General features: G+C 39.1%; 1 protein-coding gene across 4 annotated transcripts; it reads left to right on the top strand.

Moving 5' to 3' along the window:
* Nucleotides 1-1946: 1946 nt before the first annotated feature.
* Nucleotides 1947-8042, top strand: LOC307014539 (uncharacterized protein). Of its 4 annotated transcripts, XR_013801243.1 has the most exons (5): nucleotides 1947-2089; nucleotides 3372-3968; nucleotides 4044-4163; nucleotides 5313-5787; nucleotides 6890-8042. XR_013801243.1 is itself a non-coding variant. In XM_079642522.1 (4 exons), exons 1-4 carry the CDS (start codon nucleotides 2076-2078, stop codon nucleotides 5509-5511), a joined length of 918 nt encoding a protein of 305 aa, XP_079498648.1. In that variant the 5' UTR covers nucleotides 1947-2075; the 3' UTR covers nucleotides 5512-8042. The 4 variants fall into 4 exon arrangements, 3 of the variants coding, with proteins under 3 accessions (XP_079498648.1, XP_079498649.1, XP_079498647.1); XM_079642522.1 differs by having other exon boundaries at nucleotides 3372-3956; nucleotides 5313-8042; XM_079642523.1 differs by having other exon boundaries at nucleotides 5350-8042.
* Nucleotides 8043-16881: the final 8839 nt, after the last annotated feature.

The following is a 16881-nucleotide window of genomic DNA, read 5'->3' as shown; positions in this document are numbered from 1 at the left end:
CTATGATCATGCTAAATTGCCATACTTTTAGAAGATTTTGAAATAACCATATACACTTGCCTGTATGAGTTTCCTTAATTGTTTTCACGAACTTAGATGCAACTTCTCATTTGTTTGGTCCTTGCGATTAGCCAGTTGAAACTTTGGCCTGTTTACATAGCATCATACTGATGATCTCTATTTTCTATATGAGGTTCTATTTTCACTTTTGTTTGCAGTTGTTCCTACTTTGTACTGCAATTGACGAACACCAGTTTCCCTCAGGACGAATAGACTTCATCTGATATTATATATATATTTAATTTAACATATTTTTAAAACTTTTTTTCTTAATGTTGACTTTTTTACTTCCTTATTCAATTAAGTTCCAACTCTTTCTTTCTTTAATGTCTTTATATTCCCCAATGCCTTTTTAATTTAATCTCTTTTCGCTCCTTTTGCCTATCGTTCCTTCATTGCTTCCTTTCCTTCTTTCCTTTCCTGTCTCCATATATGACATTTCCTCCTTTCTTTTTCTTCTTTCTTTGTCCTCACGTCATATCAGCCTGGTTTATTTTTTTCCTTTATTAATTATTTTAAGTATTGTTCTTCACCTCCTTTCTTATTTCTCTATCTCACTTTTTCTATCTTCCTTTTTGTCGCTGTTTAATTCTGTCTCTTTTTTGACAGTTAATTGCAAGTTTTTATTGGTTGTGTCTGGTCCGACAATGAGCTGGGGGAAATCATAGACGCTGGGTGCCCCGTTGCCATGGAAACAGCACAAGGCCCTTCTCAACCCCTATAGCCTGTACTGTATACACTCCGCTGTTCATATGACCACGGAGATTTGCAGCGCTTTTCATGGCTCATTGAAAGCTTATGTACTTGCAGCATGCCTGTGTGTTGAGTCTGTATCTTCATGGTTAATTGCACTGCCTGTAAGACCATTTGCATAAGCTGAATGAAATGTAACGTAATAATGCAATAGGTGATAATAGTTCATAGCGATAATTGGTGGAAGCCAATGGAATTGAAGCCAAAATCCGTCAACTAGATGAAAAAAAGGATCCTCTATGTCACTTTAATTAGAAATATTTTGATTTAGTATCACAATATGGAGTTAACAAGTGAAAATAATGAGATACTTAGTCAACATATCACATAAATCAATGAATTGACATGTATTGAAATTAGAAGTTTTTTTTTCTATTCATTATTTTGTAATAAAGGTTTTATTATTGGCTAAGGTTGTTGTATTTCATCAAAAATGTTAGTTTAGTCATGTTTCATGTTTTGTTAAGTCATTTTTGTCTTGTCTCCCACTTCCTGTTTTATTTTGGTACTCACCCTTTGTGTCTCATTCCAGGTCTCTTGACTCCATATCCTTGTGTGTTTGTGCCTGCTCTCATCAGCCCCTGTTTCCACCTGTGCCCAGTTACCTCATGTTTAAATTCCACAGCCTCCCCTTGTCTTGTGCCAGTTCGTCTTGTCCTGTCTTCATGTCAGTAGCAGTGTACCAGCGTTTTTCCTCATGTTTCAAGCCTGATTCATGCTCCTGAGTTTTGCTTTTAAGTTTTATTCCTCATTTTGTGAGTGATTTTTCTGTTGATACTTTCTGACGCTATTTTTCTGATAATTAGTTTTGGTCCTCATTCTGAGGGAATTTTTGTTGTTACCTTTTGTTTTTAACCTTTTTTACCTCGTCAAGAGTGTCTATCCTTTTTTGTGACCTGTTTTTGTAAATAAAGAATTTTTCTCATACTTTACCTCTGTCTCCTGGGGTCTTGCATTTGAGTCCTACTACCTTTTGTTTTCAAGTTCGTGACAAAGGTACACTGAGAACAGACTGTGGGTTTTATGAGTTAAGTGAACTTTGAGTTTTTTGCAAATATAATTGCTGATTCTGGAATGAGCTGATAACAGAAAATTATATGATGGTTCAGTCTGGTGATACAGAGAAGAGAAAATGAAACCTGATGATTTCAGCAGAGCCAGTCCACAGACAAGTTTGTGGTTTCTGTGATTGTGGTTAGTAACATGTTGATAAGGTATTGATAAAGAACTGAAGACAGCACACTCTACCACAGTCAAGAAAGATGTCTGCAACAAGGTAGGACTTTATATCGTTGTTGAGCCACGTTTGGACAAAAAAAGATAGAAAAAGCCTGTAGTAACAGCTAAGTTACTAGCTTGACATATCTAAAACTAGTCATTTTAGATATTTGAAGCATGTGTTTTAAAACATTCATGATGTGGACGTTAAGGTTGTAGCCTAGCCAATGAACAAACTTTTGTCTTTTTTTTTTATCTTTAGTCCCTTTTTTGTGTCTGTATAGTTGCTCTTTAGACTCCACTTCGAGCGATAGAATTACTAACAAAGCACTTATATACTAATAAAGGGCTGGCTTTCTAAATGCCAGTTGATTAGCACTTGAAATGTTTGGCTCTATGAAACCTGATGTACTTATATGATTCTGTTTTCTTAAAGGTTGTATCTTCCTGGTCGAATGCACTTATTGTAAGTCGCTTTGGATAAAAGCGTCAGCTAAATGCAATGTAATGTAATGTAATGTAATGTAATGTAATGTAATGCTTGTGTCTCTCTATGACAGGTGCGGGTGAAACAGTTCTCTCAGTTCACACCACAACTAAACTTGCATATTTAGTTCACGTTAGAGATAAAGTGAGGCTGTCTGACTTTTTGTCAGAACATTCTTGCCACAGCAGATAGGACACTCTTTTGGACAGGCATTTTTTGGTCTAAGTATATTGTTATATATATACCACAGTGAAGTTAGTTTTAGGTTGGACATTCAACAGACATTTACTCCGAATTCAGCAGCGTCTTTTAATGTAAAGCTGGCTGTCGGCATTCAGAGGACTACTTAACTGGGAAAAAAAGACATACCTGTTTTATTAGAATATAGTATACTTTAGTTTTTATAGTTGACTAATATGAATATATTTGTCCTTAATACATAAAAGTGTTTGTATATGGAAGGAAAAATAGGACTTTTCATTAAAGTAACTGCCAAATGTATAACAGTATGTGTTATATAACAGAAAAAGCCCTAACATCATACAAAGGTTGTCTCTTATTTTTCCAGTGTAGTCATATGGAGGCTTTTAAAAACGATTACAATTACCTTTAATAAAAAAATATATTCAAAATCAATTCATGACATGAGTTATCCAAAACACTGTGCTCATTAAGAAATCTGTATTATCACCCAACATGAGCAAGTAAACCTAGAGGAATTGAAATAACACTTGTTTTTTTCAAATGTACTGATGGTCCCTCATGAAAACTGTATTGATTAATTTGTTTATGCAGCCTTAGGCGCAAGTAAGAGGTTGAAGAATGATTTCAATACAGGTATTTTGTGTTATAGAAAGGACCTCCAGGAGGCCTTTTGCTGCTACACCGCAGATACCCTCATCGACATCGACACAGTGAAAGAATTCTGTGATAAGAGTTCTAAATGGATACTAAAGAGGGAGAAAGAGTCGGATATGATGAAGGACATCAAAACCAGGGCAGATAACATTGACCTCAGCATCGGCCATGTTACCCAGTCACAGACCAAAGGTAAAGCCTTTCTGCAATATATAAAGAGCAAGGTAACCCAGGTGACTGCAGACAGGAGGCGAGCAGAGCTGGAGGAGGAGCTGGCTGCTCTGCTGAAGTCCACTCTGGAAGGCCTGGGGGAGCTCGACTGCTTCCTGGATGCGGTGGAGAATCTGGCGGTCACCTCACTTCATTTGTTCATGGAAGAGAACCAGGTGTTACATCTGCCAGAAGGGATCAGCCCTGTAACGGTTCAGCTCGTCATCATTGCTGCACGGAAGATCTGCCCTAACCTCCTCGAGTTTAAAAGAGATGCAGACGCCTTCTTCTGCCCCAAACTTCAGAATGTGGAAGTGCTGGCATATCAGCTGGACAAATACATAAGGACCACCGAGAACATCTGTGTGAAGTTAGAGAAAAGGTCTTCCCTTAAAATAATATGCACATTTTGAAAAATAAACATCTCTTGTAAAAAATATTTTTCTGTTTTTCCCAGCTCCTTCTTTGACTTTTGCCCGAAGATGAACTACGATACTCTGGTAGACCTCGCTGTGGATTTGTCTGAAGACGACACACAAATGATGCTTCATCACATTAATCAGCTCGAGGAACTCAGGTAAGTGTAACTCCTTTATGTGGTTTTTGTCAACAAAGCTGTGCAAGGTGTGATGAGTGATGATAATGAAAACGATGACATGCACTCATTAATTGGCTTGCTTGTTGTTTACAGCAAGGATAAAAAAAAAATCTTTGTTCATACGTTTATAGTTCCCAGATGATGAATGCTAATGTCTTTGGTTAGCAACTGACTTTACCTCTAGCGCTCTGTCAAACTTAATCAATTTAATTGCCAGACTTTCGTTTGTCACCAAATTTCTGCAAAAGTTAAGATATTGCCTTTACCTCAGATGTACTGTTTAGTGGTAATTAGCAAACAGGCTGAACTCAGATCGTCATGCAATTGCAAAAACAAAATAAATAAATGCTTACAAAATGCAAAGCAGCTGGAAACGCAGCATTAATGCTTATAGATTCTGTAGGAGCCATTTTAGGGGTGTTGTTGGTGTCTCAGTTTATTTAATTTATATGTATAGTGCAATATTATTTTTGAACACTTGGTGGTAGGGTTTAGCTGCACCGGGTGTATAAAAGGGGTCACAGGTGACAGGAAAGGACGAGGACACAGGAGGAAAGAGCATACCGATTCTACCAGCCCGGCAGATGCTCATACCACAACCTTTGACACAGTCATTATATTTAAACCTTAATGTAAACGCTAAATAAAACATTATTATAAACTGCACCAAAGGCCCGGAAATTCATCTGTTTGTGTCTGCGTCTCGATCACTCTCCAACCCTCCTGTGAAGTAATGGCAAAAGGATATAAGACATTGGAACATTAAAATTGCCATTACAGATTCTATCCTGTTTAGATTTTGCAGCAACTTCAGGATTTTAGAGGTAACTTTTGTTACTAAATAGAATTAACTGGATATTCATGATTCATTTTATGAAAACTCATTTTGAATGCACACTTGGGTTATGGTCCTTGTCCAGCAGAAGTAAATACTACTGTATGTTTTCATTTATTTATGAAATATCTAGTTTTTTAATATTGATTTTATTGCTCTTCTTAGTCTCCTAATTTGTGTCACAAAAAGGAAATCCCAAATCTAATATTTGTATACTATATTATGGGTTACATACTAATTGAGATTCATCATGTTAATTTGTATTTGTTAATTTCTTCAATTCTCATCGTCAGGCAGAACCAGAGCTTCCAGATGATGTTCTTGTTTCAGGAGGACGAACCCTGCTCTGGCTTCATCGATGAGTTTAAAGAGCGAAAGCCGAGGACGGAACAGTCTCTAAAGGACCTGGAGGACCATGCTGTTCAGTTAGACCAAATGAATATGGGAGCAAAGATCTCCAGTGTGGCAGGCAGCTCAGTGGGGGCAGTATAGAGGTGTGCTCTCCATCGTTGACTTGGCTTTAAGTCCTGTAACAGCTGGAGTGTCTTTAGTTCTGACAATGGCCGGGGTAGGCATGGGAGTTACCAGCGGAGTCAACAGCGCTGTCACCACCGCCACAGAGATTGGAGTAAACTGTACATATCAAAAGAAAGCCAGAGAAGTCTTCGAGAGCTTCATGGAGGATGTGCAGTGTCTCCAGGGTTGTCCGGAGGAGGTCACCAAAACACAAACAAGAGGTTGATAGATATTCTTGGAGGAGTTGGCAAGGTGATTTGGAAAGCTTACACTATTGCAAAAGGTATTGATTCATTTGTTGATGCAGCCTCCGATTTCAAGCTGTTAAAAAGTGAAGAGCTGGCTCTGAGTGTTGGTAAAGTGGCATTGCAGGAAGGACAAGCTTTACGCAACGTTCCCAGGGTGGCGGAGGTTATCCCAGATATCGGTCAGGCAGCAGTCAAAGGGCCTCTTGCCCTCTCCAAGTCAGCCAGGTTCACTCGGGGGCTCAATGCTGTGTTCCTCGGCATGGATATCTTCTTCATCTTCAAAGATAGCATCAGTCTGGCCGAAGGAAATGAGAATTTTCACAGTTTATCAGAGCCAGAGCAGCACTTTGGAGATCAGAGGTGGATTCAATGCAAGACGATCCATGACCTGCTCTGCGAAGGTTTGAAGATAGCGGAAGAAAACAAGGCTATCCTGAAGAGGCAATTTTTTCGCTAAGCACTAAGCAACTTAAGGGTTCAAGGTTCTTTATTTGTCAAACGAACATAGCTACAGTGTAGTTATGTCAATGAAAATCTTGTGTCACAGGCTTCTCCAACAGAGCAACACAAAACACAGATAAACAGATATAGTGCAAGTAAATAGTAAATAGTAAATACAAGAAGAAAAATCGTTTAAAAAAAGTGAAATATTGCAATAAGAGTCTATATGCAAGTCATTGAAATATGATATATTAGGTAAATAGATCAATAATTTTTAAGTAGCAGCCAGATGAATATTGTTATATATGAATATAACTGTTGTCTCAACAGTTCAGGTGTTTAACAGTCTTATTGCCTGTGGTATGAAACTGTCCCTGAGTCTGGTGGTTAGACGCAACTGACAGCAACATGGAGACAATTACTTTATTTGTTCTTTGTTGCCAAATCTGACACGATATGACCACATAATGAGATTGATTTAAACTGCTTACACATCACTGTTTCATCACATGTATCTTTTAGAAGTAATTTTTCAAAACTTTTCCTAATATAACAGATTCTGGAGCTGCTATTGCTATATAAAAATGTTATGCAAAATGTCAATTAATCAATTAATCACATTCAATGTATATAACCCAATATCACAAATTACACATTTGTTTCAGGGGACTGTACATGCAACACGCTCTGTTTTCAGACCCATGCAGTGTGTTAAATATGTTCTTTATTCTCGCGTCCAGGAGAGAAGCTTTAAAATGAGACTAAATGGAGTCTCTGAAAAGATTCAAATGGGATACTTTAATTAAAAAAAAGGCGCGGTAGTGTTACAGACAGAATATTGTTCGGGCAGAAAACAGCTGTGATCTGGCTCTCCTGAGCAAGAAGAGAAGGCCCATCCCCCGTTCGGTGCCCATATCCTCTGCTGGCTCCTCCCCGCCAGCCGGCTCGCCTCGCCTCTAATGTCCGTTGTTGCATTTAAACAGAGGATTGGTACTTTTCACCTTCAACATATGCTTAACACGCCTTTTCTCCTCATATTCTCTTTCATCACTTTTCATGTAACACATTCTAAACGCTGTAATCAATACTCTAAAACATACAGAAAATATTTCACGGCTGGTTTGGTTTCCGGATGTTGTCACATGCTACTCTCGTCTGTAAACAATAATGTATTCAAATAAACTGTACTTTCATTTAATATTCAGCATGGTAGTATCTCGACATCTATAGTTGTAGTGTTAAATCAGCAGGTTTCGGTTTGCACCACTCCATGTCATTTCGCTACTCAATTCACCTCTTTAGGAAATCGTATATTAGCCACATGCTAAATGCTAACCGTAGATGAAGGATTTTCAGAATAAAAGCTTAACTGCTTGTGCACAAGAATTTCTGGTTTTTCAGTATAAAAGAGCGTTTAAACTGACGGTATGTTTAAGCTACATTATACCATCAAAACATTGATTTTAATTTCTAACAGTCCCTCCTTACACACCTAAAAGGTGTGTATAATAATGAAATCAATGAGTTCTTCATCTGAACTTCGCATAGTACATATCTCATATTACAAACATACAATCTAAATGGAATGGTTCAATAGGCTTAATTTTACAAAAATACAAAATAAATTATTTGCCTGGTTCAAACCTAAAAGTTGTCCCTTGTGTATAACTTCTAGTGTTTGCATTCAATATCATTCTTCAAATAGCAGCAATGGCTTGGTATCAGAACATTTCTTCCTCCCTCCTTTCACAGAAACCGTTCTCATACCACGCTCAGTGTTAAGGCACTTGTTTTTACAAAGTGAAAAGAAACAAACCATTTTAGAATAGCAATGATTTATACAACATGAAATCTACCATATTAGAATAGTATAAAATAACCCCTTCTCCCTGAACGATGTTTGTTGTAACAAATATGCACCATCACAATGAGTGCTCCAAGGCCCTGCATGTATTGCTCCCAACTACATTAGTTTAAAAAAAAATTAAACTTTGCTATCGCTCTTTGCCCAGTGTCTTTTTAAAACTCTACAAATGTTATTTCCACCTTAATCTTCCCTCCTGAGGTAATAACCATGCTACAATGGAGAAATCAATACTTTAGATTTGAATACTATCTTTGGCTTGGTACTAGCTCTACCTTTAACATTTTCCATACAAATAAAGATTTGTCTGCTTTTATAGAGTGGTTACTAAAACCATCCCTTTAAACTGTAGGTCTATACTGTAACAAATTAAATCTTCCCCAAATTCAAACATGAATACAAATCTCTTAAAGAATAATTTGTTCATATGATGAAAAAATTGAATAATATGTTCTACCCTCAGTGTGTTTTTAGGGTTATTTAATAGTTTCCTCTTTCTTTCTTTATAAATTCACCAATTGATTAATTCATGGCTAATAAATATTTTTCTTTACGTATTTCTCGTTGGTGAATAAGTGTGTTTATGTGTAAACTCACTCACTCCCGTTTTCCTTCTCTCCCCTTCTGGTTGTCAAGCCACGACCCCTCACGTTCTGCCGGACCATGCCAACTCCTCCGTCCTTTCCTCTCCTCCGTCCACCTTCTCCTCAGTCCATCTGCTCTTAGATCCTTCCGCTGTAACTCTTTTGAGTGGCCCAACTGCTTTGTATTTCTTCTCCTCCTTTACAGTCTCTACTGGTTGCATGGAGGGCGTATTCCGCTCTCATGTCCCACACTCTGCTCTTGTGCCCAAATCTTGTGGCTCAGCTTGGAAATTCATGTCCTGTGGGGGACCGATGAGAGTGTGCCTTTTTATGTCACCTGTAGTTCTGGATTCCTCAGGTGGAGATGGTTCAGCTCTGCTTCTCTGTCTGTTCGATGGAGAAGGAGGAGTCTTCCGTGGTGAGGTCTTTTGTCTGCTTGAAGTTGGGGTCGTAGCGGTCTGACAGGCAGGCAGATAGATAGAGAGGTCTCGGGACGCATTATCTATAGTTAATTCTAACACACTGAGGTAAAAATAAATCCAACCTTTTCCACTCTATTTTCCTAATCATACTATCTATCTTAGTTGTTAAATGTCATCTTAACACAATTCATGTCTACTAATAATTTTACCATATCCCTAAACATTGCTTTCACCCACTGTAACATGTTTACTCCAATTAACTCTTTCAGGAAACCATTTTCTTCTATAAATTTAAATACCTACATGTTTCAAGCACCACATATTTCACACACTATAAAAGAACGTCTCCATATTTTCTCCATCACTTTAAATCTCACTGTTATCTAGAACCGTAGTAACTTTTGTGACTGGACATATCTGCAATGTCGCCACTATCTGCTGGGGAATCTTGTTCATAGAGTTTGTACATACAAAACTGTACTTGTGGGTTAGTAGCCTGTGTCTAACAATCATTTTCAATAATTGTGCTCAGGTCACCGATCGGTTGTTCATAGCTTAACAGGGGGTGTTTCTGGTACGGACTAAAACATGGATCCAGTGTATTTAGAGATTCCCCTAATCTGTAAATCCCCATCACTTACATATCCCGATCACTTAAACCCATCTCATCATTTGATACAAGAACTGCATATAGGGGGGTGAATCATCTTGATTATAACCGCCTCTTGTTTGGGACCGAGTTTTTCTAACTCCTCCTCTTGTTGCTCAGCTGATCTTTTGGCTCTGGGGATAAGTGAAAGTCTGTGAAACACAGCTGGAGTCTTGTTAGTGATGTGGGCATTCTCTATGAGTGAACTAATGGTTCCATGTTTTACTTGATATTGTACTCCCCTTCCAACCAGAAAGGTGCCAAGTGTAATGAGCACAATCAACAATGCTATTCTGACTCTTATCCCTAGGGGACCCCACAATTGGTTTGGCTTTGTTCTTGTCATCATCTCTATTTTATCCCTGGTTGTGTCCGTTACAGAATTTAAATAATGAGTACAAAAATAACATAACAAATTGGACTCTTTTTACAGATGTAAAACAAAAAATAGGTTTTCACATTAATGTACAATCTATAAAAATCTATAGACAATTGGTCTTTTGAGCTGTTTCTATCTTTATCTTATTTCTATTTATTGTTTTGTTCCAGCTCTGCCAAATCAGTCCTAACTCCCAATAATGTTCTGGAAGTTGCCAGTGAAGGGTGACAATGTGTGAGGTGGAGTCAATTTGCTCGTTTTTCTTTACCTTTAAACCGGAGCGCGTGTGAAGTTTGTTACAACTTTTCACGCTTCCGTCCACCGGGGATGAGCCCACTGTCTTTTGCGAACTTTCACCCTCACCCAATCACCTGGCCGAACAGGAGTCTCTTCTGGTGTCTCGTCTGGTATCTCTGTAGTTTTCCTAGCCTGCTGTGTAGACAAAACTTGCATAATATTACTCAGAGTTCTGACATATTTATCCACTTCTATTTGTCTAATATCTAAAACTGGACCACTCCCTCCTTGGAGAAGGCCCAAGCTTCGGCATACTCGGCATACCTCTTGTTGTTATGAGACATATTGTTGACTACATGTTATTATTTATTAACTACAACGTCACTGAAATCAACATATCTGTATAATCATGACACTCCCTCCTTTGAGCATAATGCTCAATTAATATTGCAATGATTACCCTATTCTGAACAGGACATGTAAAACCCATAACGTTGCATTAAATAAATATAACTTCTCCGTGTACCCACAAGGGGTACAAAAATATCGTATGATTTATGGTTTTCTGACGGTATAAATGCATATTCACTAAAAAAAAAATCAGCAATTAGCACTTCTAATAGTTTACTTGTTTCAATAATGACTTTTGTAATGGTATTATGCATCATCGTTGCTGCGAAAAACAATACCCCTGGTGTCGCTAATGCGTCTCAATAATTCTAGGATTGGTTGACACTGCTGAACTAACATATGATAAAATAATATTTCTCCAAACTGGAGGGAAAATATGAACTATTCTCACAGAGTGACCTGCATGAAGGGCTGGTGCCCCTCACTCAAATGAGATATTGCCTTACGCACTACACTATAAATCAGTAAAGTTACTCAAGAATAAATAAATAAAGACTGATTCTTGAAACTGTTGTAAAAACCCTACAACTTCTTCATCCAAGCTCTCAATCAGTGTTATGTTATTTAATCTGCAGCTCACGCCTTAAAACAGATACTTCAGACCGATTATAAAATTGTGTTTATGAGAAAAATGTAATCTGACTCCATAAATCACATAATTGTTTGATTAAAAACATCACTTAGTTCTGGCTAACAATAAATGAAGTTCCCCTTTAAACACAGCCCCGGTCTTCTGACCGGGGCTGTGTTTAAATAAAAGCTTAACTGCTTGTGCACAAGAATTTCTGGTTTTTCAGTATAAAAGAGTGTTTAAACTGACGGTATGTTTAAGCTACATTATACCATAAAAACATTGATTTGAATTTCTAACAAGTGCACAAGAGAAATTCCACAATTACCGGGTAAAAATTAGAGAAATGTCTGGGAGAGCAACTGAAGAGGGATCCCGCTACATACAAGACGGACAGACATGCAAAAGAGGTTGTGTGTACAGAATAAACCTGCATTATTTGAATGTATAATTCTAGCTGTAGTGTTTTTAGAAGCACTTGGATGTTTTTAAATGCCAATAAAAAAGTGTGTCCTACTTGTTCAGTGTACTCTTACAATCTTGCATTTAAGGTGGGGTAGGTAATTTTGGAGAAACCAGCTCGAGTGCGCTAGAATTTGAAAATACACAACCGGAAAAAATCTGCCACTTCCTTACAGAGCCCCTCCTCCAACACACACGAACGCGCACATGACCAATGAGGGCACGAGATAAGTTTGTGCACAGATGGAATGCTGACAGGCAGGTAGGCCATCTAGTTATTTTAGCGGCTAAAATGATTGGTCGTGCTTTTTACAGTATTACGGCTTCCACAGATGAATTTTTTTAATGGATTTTTTGTCAAAGCACTTAAGATATTCATTGCTATTGGGATGTTAAGATCTTTTATAACAAACAAGTGGATATCGAGCCGGTTTCTCAAACTTACTTACCCCACCTTTAATGTCGAGTCATTAGGTGAAATTACATGAATTATTTTGAAATAGGAAGAGATTTTTCAATGAAAAACAGCAGAATTTAAAAAATAATATTTACATAAAATAGAAAAGGCTGTAAAATCCAATAAAAGAGGTTTGTCCTATTTGGCCATGTAGTCATAATAACTATTATGGATTGAAAGTCACTGAAACACAACTACAGAAAGCTAATTACAAAACTGACATAATTCTTTATTACATATGTAAATCAATTCAGCTTATCTTTTCAGCATATCAGTCATTACAGCATCATAAAGTAAAATGTTTATTTCGGACAGCCTTTTTTAAGTTATTTTTCTTAAGAAACCAAAAGGTGTGCTGCTACCTCAAACATTTCAATCCTCAATCCAGTCTAGTCGAGGAGGGCAGAAGCAATAAGCTTCAGGTTCAATAACCCACTTTAGAGAGAGGCGAGCTCTTCTTGGGAGGCCGTTGCATTTATTTAGCTGTTCTTCTGTTTCACAAAATACATCACAGACCTCTGTTTTTCTGCTTCCTCGTTTCACTTCCAGAAACATACACACGTTCTTTCCATAGGTTCTCTCACTGTCGCTCTACCATCCACAAACACACATGCACAAGCCACACCTCCTCTCTCTCTCTCTCTCTTCTCTCTCTCTCTCTTCTCTCTCTCTCTCTCATCTCTCTCTCTCTCTCATCTCTCTCTCATCTCTCTCTCTCTCTCTCTCTCTCTCTCCTCTCTCTCTCTCTCTCTCTCTCAAAAGGACAGCGATCTCATCTCACTCTGCATGACCCTAATATCATAACATGAGAATCACAGAACGACGATCGTCCTTATTATTATTATGCCGTTTAAACCAATTATTTAAATGTGTTTGTTAAATCGGCATCATGTGAGTTGCGCTGACAGGTCCACACACTGCTTCCCCGCAGCGAGGCTCCCCGCCCTCCTGCTGATAGTTGACGAGCGTCAAGCTCCTCAACCCCCCCCCCCCCCCCCCCCGTTGATAATTCTCGATCGTTGGCACGCTGATAACAATTATTTTTTAAATGGCACTTCATATCAAAAAGGTTGCCGACCCCTGGGTTAGATGTACAATATTTTTCGGTTTTCATTTTAAACACGCATGTAATAAGTTGTGGAGTCGAGAAACTGAAGAACGCACACTGTCAGAGGAGAATGTCTGCTGCAAGGTAAACAATATCGTTGAGACACTTTTGAACAGAAAAATACATTAAAGAGTTTATTTTGTAGTAAGTGTAATTTTAGCTATTTCCACTGTGTGTTGTATAATAGTAAATACACGTAGGGAGTAGGCTAATGTTAAAGCCTATCGTGTGATAAAAGGCAACAAACTGAAAAGTAGCAGCACGGTCTCTCTCGGTGACTCGTGCAGATGAAGCAGAACTCTTACTTCGGTTCAACTTCAGTATTGAGTTTACCCTGAAGATAAAGACAGCTCTTTCTTTTTGTCTTAATGTTCCGCCACAGCATATCAACACCGACGCTCCTCAGCACAGAAATTGAGTTATCTGGTCAAATTATTATCTAGATATTTACCGCGGTGAAGTTAGCTTTAGGTTGGTCAATTGAAATACATTCACGCCGGTTTCTGCTGCGTCTTTATACTGGACAAAAAAGGCATTACAAAGTTTAATTTCTTTGCATACCTTCCATTTCATGTTACCAGTGACTCCAAATTCATAACAGATATCATTACTGCACTTGACAAATAGGAAAAACGTTTTTTATTAATTCAGTCCACTTTCTATTTTATCGAGGAAGATTTTTACATTAAAAGTCCCCTAATTACGGTGGCCCTGAAGTGCAAGACACCACAGCATTTCAGAAAAAACCACAGCATTCACAAAACGCGACAGCATTTCAGAAAACGCCGCAGCATTTCACAAAACGCCGCAGCATTTCACAAAACGCCGCGCATTTCAGAAAACGCCGCAGCATTTCAGAAAACACAACAGCATTTCAGGAAACACCACAGCATTTCACATTGGACGGAAAGGGTATTCCTTTACGGAGAACACTTCTTGTTTGTGATTGGACAGAGCCAGCCCGAGAAACTGTGATTGGTTGTTTTTGCTGCCAGTCAAGAAATGACGCTTCGTGATTGGTCAAAGCCCGACAGCGCAATATGTCCCAACCATGGTCCCAACCAGGGGCGGACTGGCCATCGGGACGTTCGGGACGAATCCCGATGGGCCGGTACTGAAGTGGGCCGGTCGGACGATGTTGGCCAGCCGGTAACCGGCACGGCTCGGCATTATAAATGCCCGCTGGCCCGGAAGCACTATTTAGACACCCCGGGCCAGCATAACGTACTTTCCACTTGCCCGCTCGGGCCACTAAAAATATTGCTTTAAAAAAATGTGTCCAGTGGTATTGGTATTTTGACTAGCAATTTAGTTAAATTGTTTAGTTTATCACAACATAGCGTTCCGTGAGTCGGTTGCAGGTCGGTTGTCGTTGTTGGGTGAAAAGCAAACAGCTGTTTGCTGCGGAGCGCAGTGCGAGCAGGCTCCCGTGAGCTGGAGCGCGCTCCTTCACTACAGACTATCGCGCCACCTAACCATTCGCCAAAATGTTTTTAATACCAGCAGTAACCGGCCAAGCACCGAGCAAAAAACAATCTTCAAATAAAAGAAAGTCATCGGAGGAGTTAAAGGAGAGTGACAGGGAGCATGAGAAGAAGAGGGAGAGAAAGTTTCAGCCAGCTTGATCGATGGAGTTGGCTTCTAGTGGTGCAGTGACGCGTCCTAAAACCCTTTTATAATCTATCGATTAGATTTATGATTCGAAAATTATAAAAGTAGGGTAGACATGTGGAGATTATCCGGCTGAACAAAACATGCATTTATCAAACAGATTTGTTTTCCACAGACCTTATTTCCAGCTATTTTCCAAAACCCTGTGGAGAAATCCCATTGCTTTTTGTCGAGGGAACCAGCAGCTTACTTCCTGGTTTTAGGACGCGTCACTGGCTGCACCTCTCAATATGATGCCAATATAAACAAGGTCTTCTGTCGGCTCTGTATACCAATGCCGATCTATGCTGACAAGTAAGTGAAGAGTAGACAATATAAAGGTATTGCGAAATGTCCCAGCAGTTTAGGATAATGAAGGTTCTAATCAAATCAATTACATAGCCATTACATGTCTAACTCCTAATGACAGGAAGGCAGAAAGTGCATTATACAAATAATAATACTCATAATAATAGCAGACATTTTTAACAATGACCACAATATCATTATTTGAATAAACCAAATATGAACAATTGAGGAAAATGAGGAAGAACTGATGATTCAAATGTTGTAGTACACGTCGTAATGTAGTGCATACATTACTATTGCAACAAATGTGTTAATTTTCTTCATTATTAGTAGATTTCTTTTTGGACGAATGCTCCGGGCCAGTAGTTACAATGGTAGGGCCAGTGATAATATAATGCCAGTGGCATTTTACCCTTAATGTCTACCTCTGCGGTAAGTCACGAGCACCGCGGTGGGCCAGCGGTACCGAAGTGGGCCGGTCGAGAGTCCCGGGCTGATTTGTAGTCCCAGTCCGCCCCTGGTCCCAACCATAGACTGTATATATTAATAGATAGTGTCCGTGACGTCACCCATAGTATTCTGCAGAGTTGCCGAGAAGACCTTAGTAGGCGGAGTCGGCCACTAACGGCTTGACAGCAACGTCAGAGTCTAATCCCGCCTGCTCCAAATAAGGGCAAAGAGGCGGAGCCGAGGCGGGACCTGCTGCCTCCGAACTGGAAGTAAACAGAGCTAGCTCAGGCTAAGAAGCTAAGCTAACATGAAATACATGCATACCAAGTTACTGCTAACAGTGTAGTTCCCCTATATAAACGTTACATTCATAATCAAATGAGACAATCTGCAAGAGAATTAGCTATATTTTGTTATTCTTAATCTTTGTCATTCACACGTTAAGAAAAGACGGACTCCACCGCCCGGACCTAGTGGGCTAGCTCCGGGACGCCGGCTGGAGCGATCCCCCTGCGGCTCCGTTAGCTCCGGCGGCCACCACTGGGATAATTGGGTCCCATATTAACATTTGCTCCCGTTTAGCATTATGGGCGTCATTGCCATAGACTATAAAAGTCTTACCCAAGGCTGAATCATAAACTAAAATGTATATGTATGTATAAAGGGTTACGTCCTTAGCTGGCTAATAAGTAACAAGCTCAGCTACCAAGCACACAAACACCTGTGAATGGGACATGTATAATATTATCATTTTAGACTTCTTGGAAGTTCTGTTAGTACATTCAAGCGCACAGCACAACATTTTAATTGTCTGGTATTTGTAACAATATTCCCTAAAAGGCACAATCACCACGAACACGGCTAAAGCTAAAGGGTCAAGTAAAGTAACTACAACTAACTAACGTTGTAGCCTCTATGGTTGTAGCCTAGCAGAGTGGACAAGTTGCTGTTAGCTGACAGTGAGGCATGTACATGTCCATCAAAGTGACCACGCCCTAATTTATGCAAAAGCTTTAAGGCTTAATATTAATTAAACAGATGAGTTGAGAAAAAATTCACCCCCCCAATCCATATTCAAGAAAGGGGGGATCTAACTATACAGAG

Source organism: Notothenia rossii (assembly GCF_949606895.1).
Source record: "Notothenia rossii genome assembly, chromosome: 8".
NCBI classification, from domain to species: domain Eukaryota; kingdom Metazoa; phylum Chordata; class Actinopteri; order Perciformes; family Nototheniidae; genus Notothenia; species Notothenia rossii.
Note: the sequence above shows the minus strand (reverse complement) of the source record. Positions and strands in the feature narration are given on the sequence as shown.